The 14,828-nt window shown below is 38.8% G+C and overlaps 1 protein-coding gene across 1 annotated transcript in view; it reads left to right on the top strand.

Annotated features, from left to right (window-relative positions):
- APOB (apolipoprotein B) overlaps positions 1–14,828 on the top strand; it is a 40,196-nt gene that overhangs the window by 12,210 nt on the left and 13,158 nt on the right. The window contains exons 10-25 of the mRNA XM_075341151.1: positions 1,062–1,289; positions 2,043–2,160; positions 2,256–2,411; positions 3,908–4,119; positions 4,624–4,864; positions 5,964–6,140; positions 6,223–6,414; positions 7,568–7,735; positions 7,992–8,200; positions 9,043–9,225; positions 9,514–9,635; positions 9,859–10,069; positions 10,672–10,847; positions 10,979–11,178; positions 12,476–12,615; positions 13,005–13,375. Of these exons, the coding sequence (XP_075197266.1) occupies positions 1,062–1,289; positions 2,043–2,160; positions 2,256–2,411; positions 3,908–4,119; positions 4,624–4,864; positions 5,964–6,140; positions 6,223–6,414; positions 7,568–7,735; positions 7,992–8,200; positions 9,043–9,225; positions 9,514–9,635; positions 9,859–10,069; positions 10,672–10,847; positions 10,979–11,178; positions 12,476–12,615; positions 13,005–13,375 (3,104 nt within the window). The remainder of the gene's footprint in view (positions 1–1,061; positions 1,290–2,042; positions 2,161–2,255; positions 2,412–3,907; positions 4,120–4,623; positions 4,865–5,963; positions 6,141–6,222; positions 6,415–7,567; positions 7,736–7,991; positions 8,201–9,042; positions 9,226–9,513; positions 9,636–9,858; positions 10,070–10,671; positions 10,848–10,978; positions 11,179–12,475; positions 12,616–13,004; positions 13,376–14,828) is intronic.

The following is a 14,828-nucleotide window of genomic DNA, read 5'->3' as shown; positions in this document are numbered from 1 at the left end:
GTATGTACAGTATATATATGTGTGTATATATATATATATATATATATATATATATATATATATATACAGGTTGGTCCAAAAGTGGCTTATCAAGCATGGTGTAAAGTGAAACTGACCCAGTTGCCCTTAGCAACCAATCAGATTCCACCTTCCATTTTCCAAAGAGTCTGTGAAGAATGAAAAGTGGAATCTGATTGGTTGCTAAGGGTAACCGAGTCAGTTTCACTTTACACCATGTTTGATAACCCTATCACACATACTGTCCACCTACTTTTGGACCACCCTGTATATACATATATATATATATATATATATATATATATATATATATATATATATATATATATATATATATATATATATATTGTATTTGTTTGTACAGTTACACATATGCTATTTTTTTTATTTATTTCTTATTTACATATTGGGAAGAGGAGGGTGATAGGAGCTTTTATATATGTATATTTTTTAAAATATTTCTCATTGTTTTTTGTGTGCATTGAATTGGACATTGAAATTTCCCAAACTAACTGGCAGTGATACAATTGACAGCGTCATCCAAGGAGTTAAACTAACGGGACTTAGTCTTAAATGATGGCTGTAGAGCACAGCTGGCACCTGGGCTATGTAGACTCAGTGGCTCGGTCCTTAGGCTAAGGTCAAAAGTGGGACAATTTTTTTCTCAGTGGTCGTCCATATATCATCCGCGTGCAATCCGTTTTATTACTCACCTGCTGTTAATCTTTTACTGGACCATTTATGGGATTTACAGGATGGATTGTGAGGACTAGTGCTGAATACAAGGCGATTTGTCCACCACCTACAGCAATAATTCCTGATCAAAGATATTCCAAGTTTTTGTATTGAAGTTCCATTCCTGACCACTAGATGTCAGTATTGCACCACACTGAGCCGCATCCCACTGCACCTTTGTGAACGATTTCACAACTTTCTTGCATTTTTATCAATATTATTACTATTATTATTAATGTTGAATATTGTAAGAACGGGTTATATCGATTAGAATTTAACATTTTTTTCCCCTTTTGTTATATTTACAGTCCTATCGCGCTACAAGCCCTGACTCAGTGTGGGACTCCAGAATGTTTGGGAGCGATTCTTCAGATGCTGCGCACCGGGGATGTGTCACCTATACTGACCGATACCGTCACATACGCACTTGGACTTTTGCCGTCACCGTGCACCAAGCGTGTACGAGAGCTTCTGAACATGGCCCAATATACGCAAAGCAGAGCTTCATTTTATGCCTTGAGCCACGCTGTCAGCAGGTCAGTTTTCAATGGTATAACATAGAAAATAGATTCTAAAAATGAAATCTAATTAATAAATATTGATTATATAAGCTCCTATATAAACCTCGTCATATGTATACTCTTAAACGGCTAGATACCCCGTGTCTTATATTATATAGCATGTATAGCATATGATAAACCCCCCTCGAAAAACCATGGCTACCACTTTTGGGGACTTTGAGTGACCATGAACGGCTCTCTGAAGGAATTGGATGAAATGTTACTGGTTGTGAAAGTTCCCCAATTTCACTAATATGTGGGGTCTTGTGTCCCCTGATTGAAACTCCATTAAAATTCTACGAGAAGTGATGGATATAGCTCAGAAAACCACCTGGACAGTTTGCTACAATGTATCAGCGCAGGTAGAATAAAGCAGCTGGGAGAAAAGGAAAAGTGGAAGTTAGAAAGTTTTTTAACTGCCAAAGTTCTAGAGAAGCGAAGCGCAACAGTGACATCTGGTGGTGACTATATGTATTACACATCACTGTAATAAATAGAAAAAAAGGCAAAAGAGGAATATGTCTCTCAGTAATAAACAAATATTATAAAAGAATATCCATTTCTTCCATAACTTATCTCATGCATTGCCAGATATTGATTTGTGGCATGTCCTGCAGATATATCCATAGTTTTGACTATAAATTCTTATTTATATGATGAACAATGCCAAATATAATATCATCTGTGCAGGAATCGCCGCTTAATCCTTTCAATTTCTTATGTCTCCAGCTTCTATGCAGAGAGGAACACAATCACTCCGGAGCTGAGGGACGTCGCTGATTTCATGACTTCCCTCATTGCCAATGACTGCACCGGAGATCAAGACAAAACCTTCCAGACTCTTAAGGTATTGAATGTAAAAAAAAAAGTCAGCAAATTCTGAAATCATTTATAGTCTGCAGATCACTAATTATTGATTTTTTATTTTTTTTTTCACCTCAGGCCATAGGAATTATGGGGAATGTATTGGAAGCAGCAAATCCACAGGTCAAGGCCTCAGTTCTGAGATGTGTCAGGAGCCAATCTTCACCATCGCCATCATCGGAGGTGCAGAAGGCGGCCATTCGGGCTCTACGGAAGATGTCCATCATTGATGATGTAAGTTACACCCACGAATTGCCCTGGTGGCATCAAATAGACTCCTATTAACTGTCTGAGATATAACATGATTGTGAATATATATATATGTATATATATATATATATATATATATATATATATATATATACACATTCATGCTATATATATGTTATGTTGTCATGTTATATATATATATATATATATATATATATATATAAATATATATATATACACAGGGTGGTCAAAATCTAGGTGGACAGTATGTGTATTAGGGTTATCAAGCATGGTGTAAAGTGAAACTGACTCAGTTGCCCTTAGCAACCAATCAGATTCCACCTTTCATTCTTCACAGACTCTTTGGAAAATGAAAGTTGGAATCTGATTGGTTGGTAAGGGCAACTGAGTCAGTTCCACTTTACACCATGTTTCGATAACCCAATTACACATACTGTCCACCTACTTTTGGACCACCCTGTATATATATATATATATATATATATATATACACCACAGCATTGTGTACAGCATGTACTCAAATAATAGGCTGTTGCAAACACAATCTAGTGAAAAGCTATAGAGCTATAATATTTTCACATGTAGTATGGCGCCACCTGGTGGTTAATATGTACAGCAATGTGCACATCCACCAGTCTGAGCTAAGCCATCAGAGAGCATTTTATATCCCTGGTGATTGTTTAACGCTTGAAACACCAGGTGGATCTTTACTATGTGCCCTGTTCTTGTCAGCAGACTTTTTTTTTGTAGCATCATGTAACTTGCAAATACTATTCATTTTTCATGATCTATACAGTGGTAGTGATATGTAATGTAACAGGCGGTTACTTTCCAGTTTTCAGAGATCACTTCTCAGCAGTCTCATTATCAGCACAGACAGGATTACCTTGCATAGCTTCATAGTGTGTAAGGTTGAAGGTAGATTTAAGTCCATCGGGTTCAACACAGTTTATTTACATACAGTATATATATATATATATATATATATATATATATATATATATATACACACCTGTGCAGGGAGGTAGAGGAGGTGAGCTGTGACACCTATTCCGAATATATATATATAATAGATAGATATTTCACATATGCATTTATCTATCTATCTATTTTATATATATATATATATATATATATATGTATATATATATATATATATATATATATATATATATATATATATATATATTCGGAATAGGTGTCACAGCTCACCTCCTCTACGTCCCTGCACAGTGATCTCTGCACAGGTCACAGAGCATGCTCAAATTAATCTCCCTCAAAAAGTCAAGTGACATCTTCAGTCCAGTGTTGCATATTTTGCCTACTGTTAAACAAGATAACCGACCATAATCGTGTACAAAAAAAGTATAAAACAAATCTACCATTAAAAAAAAATATTTTTTGGTGTCATGCCTTATTCTCTTTATTTTGGGAGGAGCTTTCTCCTGGGCTCATTGGCGCCCCCTGCTGAGTAATGCATGTTATCATTTTTATCACAGGCTCGAACTGCACTTGTCCAAGTCTTCCAAGATGGAAAGTCACCGGTCCAGAACAGACTGGCAGCCTACCTCATGCTGATGAGAAACCCCTCACAGTCGGACCTCCGTAAGGTCGTTCGGACCCTCTACAAGGGCGACAATCTGCAAGTGACGAACTTTGTTGCCTCCCACATCGTTAACATTCAGAACTCCCGCGCACCAGAAGTGCAAGAGTAAGTCCAGTAATTATAGCATAGGTCACATTATTAAAACCGAATGCCCATCCTTGAATGTCATTTAATTTCTAGGTCTACAACTATGGGCTAATTAAAGGGGTTGTCCATCTTTGGGGGCATTTTTTTTTTTTTTTTACTTGAATGCATGTATCTGGGGCTGCAAATAACTTTTTGCATTTGGATTTCAATCAAATTTAGCAGTGTTCTCACTAAACAGCCTGTGGGTTTCACTGTCTATTTCTGGCTGCAGAATGAGTTAACTGAGTGTCTATCAGTGAGCCCTCTATACTGGTCTGACTTTTTTATCTGTATTTTCTGAGCTCCGCTCAGCTGATTTATGACATCAAAGTTGAATGTGAATCTTTATGGACTTGGAGCTCTGTATCAGCCATTGTGAATTGAACCAATATATAATTTTGGATTTATTTTCATCACTTTACTCCATTGCTGTCATCATTAAGTCTACTGCGGTCCTCACTCACCTGCCATCTTTATTCCCAGGCTGAAAAGCAAACTAGAAGAGGCCCTCAAATCAAACGGCGTTCCCGCTATAATCCGCGACTTTACAAGCATGTCTAATAATTACCAAATCTCCAAGACTGTGGATGTGCCAGGATTGGGGGAGAATTTAGGATTCAAAGTGGGAGGAAACATCATTTATGATTCTACTGCCTACTTGCCAGCAGAAGTCCTGCTGGAGACCACGCTGAATGTGTTTGGAAAGACTGTGGATATGTTTGAGGTAAGGAGAATGCTTGTAAAGAGCATAGCCACGGATGCCAAAAATGGCATAGCCATATGGGAGCCTGAGACTGTAGTAGTACCCAACTATCATAAATATCTGGGGGGGGGCTGACACAGATTTTGCTCAAGTGCTTCATGTTGTACCATTGGCTATAATTTGCCTAATTATTTAAAGGGGACATTTCACTGGATTTTTTTAATCTAAACTGAGTGCCTCCTCCAATTGCCGCTGCTCCACTGATTCCAGAACAGTTTCTCTTTGTCGGCTATGCTCTTTCTGTCCAAAGTTATGCCCCCAGTAAAAAAGGTGAAAATGTTTTCTTATATTTTGTGGGCGTTTACCACAGAGATTCTGTGTTTTGATTGGCCAGTGTCAGTGGAGATAAAGTAGATGTCACTGGAGGATTTCTGTGGTAAGCTCCCAATTGGTTGAAGGGAATACTTATGCCTTTATATCCAGGGGGGCATACATTTAGAACGGAAGGACACAGAAGAAAAAGGAAAACTGTTCCAGAATCGGTGGAGTGGCACCAATTACAAGCAGTACTTAGTTTAAAATAAAAAATCCGGAGAAAGTTCCCCTTTAAATGGGTTTAAACTTATCACACAATAAGTAATAACTTAACCTATAACCTATCTAACTGTCTCAACACCCACCATTCATGAAAATGAGGGTCCCTGGGTCCTCTGTATAAATGGAGAGATAGCGGTGATGTGTGACCACCTTTACAATCATTAATCATAGGGCTGACAAAGATAGGAAGATAGGGAGCACTGTACTTGTCTATCTCCATATATATATATATATATATATATATATATATATATATACATATATATATATATACAGTATATATATATTCTTATTGATACAGTATAGCTATATATATATATACTTATTAATATTTATTTATCATTAGTTTTTATTATTCAAAGTGTATGTGACCTGATACACTGTACCTATGGGAAAACTATGAAACACATTGTGATGTAGCAGAGCTAACCTAGTTATTGGGGGTTTTTTTCTACGCATCATAAGGGAATATATAGACATATGGATGTATGATTGGTTACCCAAATTTGGTTACTTTCCACAGATCGGACTTGAAGGTGATGGTTTTAATCCAACTGTGGACGCTCTGTTTGGTAGGGAAGGTTTCTTCCCAGACACAACCACAAAGGCCTTGTACTGGGTGGATGGAAAAATTCCCGACAAAGTCAACGAAGTTTTGTACAAGTGGTTTGGAATCTCCAGACAGGACAAACAGAGCGTGGTAGGATATGATGCAATACGATGACTGACCATAGGAAAGAACAGAAAGTATGGTATATGATATATGTGATCTTATACTGCAGGACCTGAAGAAGGCTGTCCTCGAGAACGTCGAGAAGCTGGTACGCCAGGTCCGCTCTAGTGATGCCCCAGAGGCCAACGCTTACCTGGAGATCCTCGGCAAAGAACTGGGTTACTTGAAGTTGAGCGACTTCAAGACGCTGGGAAATTTGATGCTGAAGAACTTCCAATCTGCACAGAACCTCCCTGGAAAGGTAGAGTGCAGCTATACGCTAGTGCGACTAGTCTAGTGGAGATGCCATAATTTAAAGGTGTTGAATATCATATTTAATGTAGAGATCCTAAAAAATTGCAACATTAAGAAATGATCCAGTCACGAGATATGACTTTTTCTTACACACTATGGCGCCACCTGGTGTTCAAATTGTATAGCACTGTGCACGTCCACCTAATGAGCTGGTCACACACGCTCAGTCACCCTCTTCATAGCTAGATCTCTGCATTGTGAACCAATAAGAACAGCTTTCTGCCTGCTTGGTAGGGAAGGAATATATCCTCTGCCATAAGATGGCAGTATAGCTTGTAAATGTATTTTCCCTACAACACTATGCAAATTAGATATTGATACAGTCAATCATGCAGAGACATTTCAGGTCCGGAGATGGCAGAACTGTAAGTGCTACATTACATTCTATATTGAGGTAGAATGTAAAGCAAAAAAATATACAGCAAATACATTGATAAATGCAGACCCCCGCCTACTGCTAAGAGTGATGTCTGCAGTACCAGGATTTGAACAGCAGATGGCAGACGTGAAACCATATTGTTATCCGATACTGTAAATTGTGGACTATTCAAGGGCAGGATTTGCATTGTGATTTTCGGTTTATGAACACAAAACTTTTGACAGGATGCAAATCACATTACAACCACTAGGTGGCCCCATGTAGACACATAGAGCCTCAATCACAATTGCATTTGCGCCTGTTTTTTCCCAGTTTTTGGTGTTTTTTTTTCTATTTTTGTCATTTGCACCTTACGTTTATTATTTTTCCCCCTTTTTTAAGTCAATTTTCTATGTTTTTCATCGTTCATATTTTTTTTATGTTCATCATTGTGGGCGGGGCTTTGTTTTCAGCTGATTAACCAATTATAACTTTTAAATTTTTTTTTAAATCTTTGCACAAATTTATTTCAACTGCCTGGCATAATCTTTGTCACCTTTTAGCAGAAAACACGACTTTTTTTCTCAAAAGAGTAATGATAGACACAGAAAAGGAAGGGCTTAAAAGATGCAATTGTGAATTTCTTCCGAGAATTTTTTTCTTTTTCCTTCTTTTTTTTTTTTTTTTTAATGTTAAGGTAAGAATTTGAATTAAAAAAATATATCTATATCCTTTACTCCAGATTGCACAGGTTTTCTCCGGCGGGGCCGAGAGTGACCTCTTCCTCCATTACATCTTCATGGACAATAAGTTTTCCCTCCCAACTGGATCCGGTCTTCAGCTCCAAGTATCTCTGTCAGGAATAATTGCCCCGGGTACAAAGGCAGGAATAAAAGCTAGAGACACGAATGTAAGTTATCTATGGATACTTCCTTTCTTCCTGGCAGCAGGTAGCCTCTTTGTCTGCAGCGCCCCCACAGAGAAAAAGAGGCATTACACAATTCTCATTGAAGTCAATGAATGCTTTGAGTCCTCCACAGTGAGAGATAATCTCTAATGTAACTCTCCGCTCCGGCTAATAGACAAGAGTCAGTCTTGAATGGGAGACTGTCTTTAATTACACCACAATTTACTAAACCATACATCCGCTTCCATGTTCTCGACAGGTGAAGGCATTTTCACTGAATCCAGCGGTTGCAGTAGAATTTGTTACACAGTTAGGAATCCAAATTCCGAAGTTTTCCAGACATGCCGTCCAAATGAACACCAACATCTACCACGAGTCCGGAGTCCAGGCGAAAATCTCTATGAGAGATGGAAAGTTCAAGTTCTCCATTCCTGCACCCGCTACACCAACAAAACTCTTCAGCATCAAGTAAATTCTAGGGGGAAGGATGGGTGGATAGATAGATAGATAATAGAAAGATAGATATATAGATAGATAGATAGATAGATAGATAGATAGATAGATAGATAGATAATAGAACGATAGATAGATAGATAATAGAAAAATAGATAGATAATAGAAAGATAGAAAGATAGATAGAGGGATAAATAGATAGATAGATAGATAGATAATAGAAAGATAGATATATAGATAGATAGATAGATAGATAGATAGAGGGATAGATAGATAGATAGATAATAGAAAGATAGATAGATAGATAGATAGATAGAGGGATAAATAGATAGATAGATAGATAATAGAAAGATAGATATATAGATAGATAGATAGATAGATAGATAGATAGATAGATAATAGAACGATAGATAGATAGATAATAGAAAAATAGATAGATAATAGAAAGATAGATAGATAGAGGGATAAATAGATAGATAGATAGATAATAGATAGATAGATAGATAGATAGATAGATAGAGGGATAGATAGAGGGATAGATAGAGGGATAAATAGATAGATAATAGAACGATAGATAGATAGATAGATAGATTGATAGATAGAATGATAGATCGATAGAGGGATATATGGATGGATGGCTGGAAGGACAGATAGATAGATAGATAGATAGATAGATAGATACTGTAGATAGATCAATAGATAGATAAATAGATAGATAAATATATAGATGGATGGATGATAGATAGATAGATAGATAAATAGATGGATGGATAGATAGATAGATGGATGGATAGATAGCAGGATATATTATTTTTTGCAAAACTGTAGTTAACAATTTATTTGATTTCCAAATTTAGCAACAAAGTCAATTTGATCTTTGCATCGAAGACGGAGGTCCTGCCTTCCATCGTTGAGAACAGAGAGGAGAAGACGACTTGCAGGCCTTTTCTCACGGGGCTGAACTACTGCACCAGCATTGCCTACTCTAACGCCAGCTCTATAGACAGCGCTCCTTACTTCCCACTCACTGGAGAAACCAGGTAACCAATATTTTTGCAATCGCTTAAAGTTGCACATGAGCTTCTCTCCTTTGTTACCAAATTCCTGGAGGAGATGGTTAATCAGTATGAGCTCCCTCAATCGGCAGCTACACAGAATGTTTATGACTAAGTGAAATCAGGATCTCAGTTCTTCAGGCACCTTAGCAGTTGAGAAGGGCTGTCCCTATAGAAGACATTGATAGCCCATATAGGTTTAAAAAGGAGGAATTTTGGGGAAAAAGAGTACATATATATATATATATTTTTTTTTCTCTTACTTTTTTCAAGGTATGAACTGGAGCTCCAACCAACAGGAGAGGTGCAAGAATATTCCCTGACTTTAGGGTACAAGGTGAACAGAGAAGAACGTGACCTGGTGGACACTATTCAAGTATCCGCACAAGCAGAAGGTAATAACATTTATAGAGGTTTTCTATGGATTGTTAAGACTTAGGACATCTTTTTTTCCATAGTGCGCCACCCTTGGGTTGTGTCTTGTATTGCAGTTCCTTTACAATAAAGTCAATGAAATGGAACTGCATTACTGGACACAACCGTTGGACACGAGTGGTTCTCCGAAAAATAGGTTGAGTATTTCGATAATATAAAATCTCAATTAATGTTGTCTTTCAGGAGTGAAGACGTCAGAGGCACGGCTGACCATCACATATAACCGGAACAAGATTATTTTGACGAGTAACATGGAAATCCCAAATGCCGACATCAATTTTGGTGGCAGCATAAGAATCAAGGATGAATCCAATGATTTCGAGAGATCGTTCGCTCTTGTCGCGGAACTCAACAACCAGCAAGTCTCGGAAGTCACTTTCACAGGGAAAATAAGGTAACTTGCCATTTTAAGGCTTTCATTAAGTTAGAAAATTACATTTTTGAGCCTACTTTTGAAAATTTGATAATTATATGTCAAGTTCTGTACATGTTGTGACTTGTGACCTTTTATGCCATAAAAGTGATCTGAAACACTTGGTACATTTTTCCTGTAGTTTTTTTTTGCCATTTATAAGATATTTTCATAGAGTTTTGAGGCTTAGCTGTCTCTTGGGGCTCATTCAGATGTCAACGGCACAATTTGTTTAGAGCCGCAGAGCTCAATGATTGGTGGCAGCGCTGTTGAGGTGACGTCGGCGCTGCAGAAAATAACATATACAGAATACAGTAGCAGAAACTACCCCCAGGGGTTATTTTTTTAACTGGAAAGACCCTTTAACTCTATTTAGCGCCAAACTCCTCCCCAGGGGAGAACTGGTTAACAGAAGTGCTCCATTCTGGACATGTGTAGGGGTCTCCATCAGATGTAACATCCTTTTTTAAGGCTGGAATACCCCTTCCACCTCCTCGTAAACACTTCCAACATGTCGTCTACAGCAATGACCAACACTTACCTCCATCATTTTAATGGCCAACCTCTTTGTTTTCTACGTACAGGTATGATGGCCGCACTGAAGGGGCCCTTAGTGCCGAGCTTCTTATTCCAAAACTACAAGTGGAAGCCAAAGCCGATGCCATCCTTAGGAAAGTACTGAGTGACTTCTCCCTTCAGGTCAAATCTTCTGCCAAAGTCTGTGCCCTGTCTGGATCACAAAATCTTGTGTTCACCTACGGTAAGTTCATTTTTAATTGGTGTCATTGAAGATGTAAGTGTCCCTGGTAGATTCACAATTTACTAGTTTACATGTATTTATTGATTTTGACTCCATTGGACTAAACTTCAACATTTATTTTGTGCATTAAGATAATGAAAAGATTGAGTTAGAATGGAGCACAGACTCCAACAGCAACGTGGAGAAGATCATCTCAAAATTCCCAGACGTCAGATTTTCCGACCTCACCGACTATCCCGAATCTCTAAAGAGCTACGCCAACAAAGTTATGGACCACAAGGTGGCTCAGACAGACATGACTATTCGCCATATTGCTTCTCAGTTCGCAGTGGTAAGTTTTTATTGACATCGTGCCTATGAGGCTGGGATCTTTGGAAGCAAAGAACGTTTCATGAATTAAGTCCTTCTACTTTGTATTGGTGGAGATCACCACTTCTAGAAGTCTTAATGACATGGTAGAAGAAGAGAAAAGGTTTAAAACACGCTAATAATTGTGTCTTAACATGTACTTGGTTCCATTCAGAGATTGATTATGAATATGGCTGGTAAATTATGGACCTGGTTCACCATTTCTAGAGTTTCTGGTCCTGAGTAGTAAAAGGGGATAAATGTACTGGATATTTTCTGCTGATCTTGGGCGATATAGAGGCCACTGATACATTTCAATTACTCCTTGTGATTTTATTTTTATGGGTTGAAGACCTAATGCTACCAAGAACTATGGTTTTTAAGGAACCTAAATAACCATTCCACCTGTTGAATGAGATTTTTGCTCCTTCATTGGGTGATTGACACCTTTGTTAGGATGTCTTATTACCGAGAAATAAGTGTTAGGAAGTAATTTGTGTGGTCCTCGGGGGAGGGGACTCTAAGGGTATGCTCACTACTCACATGGAGCTGAAAAGAGAAAGCACGATGGGTCCTACCTGGTTATACAGGTGAATGTGCTGTCCTATATGCTCACCTTAAAGTTGTACAATTGGGCCTGTGAACCACAGGTGCTGCAATTCCACGGGCCCCATGAGCCTGGAAATCGATCCGTAAGGATAATTCATGTCTTGCAAGGATGAATCCATGCGGTTTAAAAAATGGCTATTTATTGAGTCTACGTATTTCGGAGTCTCCGAATTTTTCATCACATATGTGTTTAAAGTCCTGATGAAGAAGACACAGTTCGAAACGCGTAGACTCAATAAACAGCCATTCTTATACCCCATGGCTCCATAATTTTGACCGCAACACAGGTTAACAGACACATTTCACTACTCACATGGGACAGATATGCCGCAGATTTTTCCCTTTTCAAATCCGCAACGAAACCCACGTCACTTAGTGAGGCTGTTGCCCCTGTGGATTTAATTATGGAAACTCCACGGTGTATCAGCCTTGTGCGCACATACCTTTATGTACATACCTGTACAGACTCTGAGCCAGGAGTGAACACTTGCAAATATGAGTTCAGAAATAAAAGAAGGGTAGCAGAATTATGAATGCTGCTCTGAAGGAGTAGAATATAGAAGGTTGATTTGATAAATATTTGCAAATATAGTTATATTGAATCAGGTATGTATTTGGGAAGCTGCTTTATGTCTTATACAGTATGTAATTAAATGATCTCTTTCTTTTAGGCTTCCAATAATTGGTTGCAAGCGGCTTCAAAGGACAGTCCATACGCACAAACTCTCAGCAAAAAGTTGCAAGCAATGAGAGATCTGGACTTGAAGGAACTTGGTGTGCCGGCTTTCCCTGATAACCTTTTCATCAATAGGTAATTGATGCTTTATACACATATAGCAGAGTTAAGATTGAGACTTTGCACAGCACATAGTGATATCTGAGGTTTTTCATTTTTTGTGGCCAGATGTAAAGTAGTGTAGAGTCAAAACAGCTCTGCCCCTATTGAAGTGAATGGGAGCTAAGCAGCAGTATCAACAATGGCCACTACAGAGTGTATGGAGCTGTATTCTTCTATACATTGTATGTATCCCACCATGGTGGGATGGAACACACTTGCTTGGTGGGGTGCTCACCAATCTGATATTGATAACCTATCCAAATGACTTCTTTATCTTGACAAATTTACCTACTAATGGTTGTATTATTTTTAACCTTCATTTACAGAAGCCTATGAATAATTACTCTGTTCATTTTTTGCAGCAATGGAAAGATCAAATACACTTTTAACAAAGAAAGTATCACCATTAATATCCCACTACCCTATGCTGGAAAGTCGTCTCACCAACTGGTGGCCAAAACTTTGAGGTCTCCATCATTAGAACTACGATCGGTGGGATTAAATATCCCAGCACGGGAGTTCAAAGTCCCGGCCTTCACCATTCCTGAGTATTACCAACTAAAAGTACCTCTACTGGGAATGTTGGATCTGTCGTCTAACATCAACAGCAACTACTATAACTGGTCTGCATCGTACACGGGCGGAAACACTACTAGTGATATCCAAAGTTACGCTCTGAGATACCAAATGAGAGCAGACTGCATTGTGGAAATTCTTTCATACAACATTTATGGTAAGACATATCTCTATTATCATTAATATTATGTACAAATCTAAGTAGACATAGATGATCTTAAGTCACAAAATTGTGTGATGACTTCTATTGAAGGCATTTTCTGATCAGAACCCTTTCAAAATGCATAACAGCTCACTTTATCCCTGTCCAAAAGCGATTCCACAACTTGCCAGATGGGGAAAATAATACATGGTGGACAAACGAGTTTTGCTTTAGTCTACCAGAATAAGTCATTCCCAGTTAATGGTCAACTTTTTTGATGTCCATATACCCCAATAGATGTAAAATAAACTCAGCGCTCAAAAATGATGGTGAATAAACTATTTTATTTGAGTAATTAGTGTGCACAGCCAATTGTTTGGGTAGGTGCTGGTAGATGGGATGTTGGATCCCTCGTAGTATGTAACAAAAAAGTTTACCGCACTCTTCAAAATTTTTCATGCAATAGTGTTTGGTTTATTTGAGACCGACAGATGGTGGACAGTTGGAAATAGCGACAGGAACGTTTCGACCCATTGGGTCTTTATCAAATGAGTTGCTCATTGTGTCATGGCAGGGGTGCTCACGCGCTTGTGTCTCAGCTGATCTGTCAGTGTCAGCTGAGATCAACTGAGACACAGGCGTGGGAGCATCCCTGCAATGACACATTGAGTGACTCATTTGATAAAGACCCAACGGGTCGAAACGTTTCTGTCGCTATTTCCAACTGTCCACCATTTGTCTGTCTCAAATAGACCAAACACTATTGCAACTTCCCAATATTCTTTCCTGTTCAGCTGCTGATCCTCGTCGCAGACTTGGAGAATCCCACAATTCACACACAAGTCTCTTGTAAAACAATTCAGGAACCAGTTTATTGGCGTTCACGACTTCTTCCTTATTTTTGGCACACAGGGCCACTCGTGCTGCCACTGCTCTCCCGGGCAGGTGGAAGAGTTTCTAAATTGCTGGCACTCACTCGGAGTTGCTATCCTCCAGCAGACGAGTCCAGTATGTGCTTCCTCCCCATAACCTTTCCTTGTGGCTGCCATGTCTCACTTGGGCACTCGGACGTCGTACCAGCTTCCAACCAGTTCATGGTCCCGCCGGCGGTCTCCATACCATGAAATCTCACTGGTGTCAGGACGCTCTACAACCCATCCGTAGGGTGGGGTTTTGAGATATAGGAGGATGCCTCCCGTCCTGAACAGGCCCTCACTCTGTCTGCCCACTTGAACCTCTGCTGCTTAACTAACCACCTGTCCTGCATTCCAGATCCTTCTGTGCTCACTTCTCCCTCCTTGCTCCGTGGTAACCACTTGAATATTTACATCTGTTCCTGCTCTATCCTAACAAACTCACTAACTACCACTGACACCCCACTCCTGCACACTTGGTCCCTAGTTACAGTACACTAAAACATCCTACATTAAATACAATACACTCTTATATACATTATATTTATAATACA

Source organism: Anomaloglossus baeobatrachus, chromosome 3 (assembly GCF_048569485.1).
Source record: "Anomaloglossus baeobatrachus isolate aAnoBae1 chromosome 3, aAnoBae1.hap1, whole genome shotgun sequence".
In the NCBI taxonomy this organism is placed as follows: Eukaryota; Metazoa; Chordata; class Amphibia; order Anura; family Aromobatidae; genus Anomaloglossus; species Anomaloglossus baeobatrachus.
This window is presented reverse-complemented; position numbering and strand designations above follow the sequence as displayed.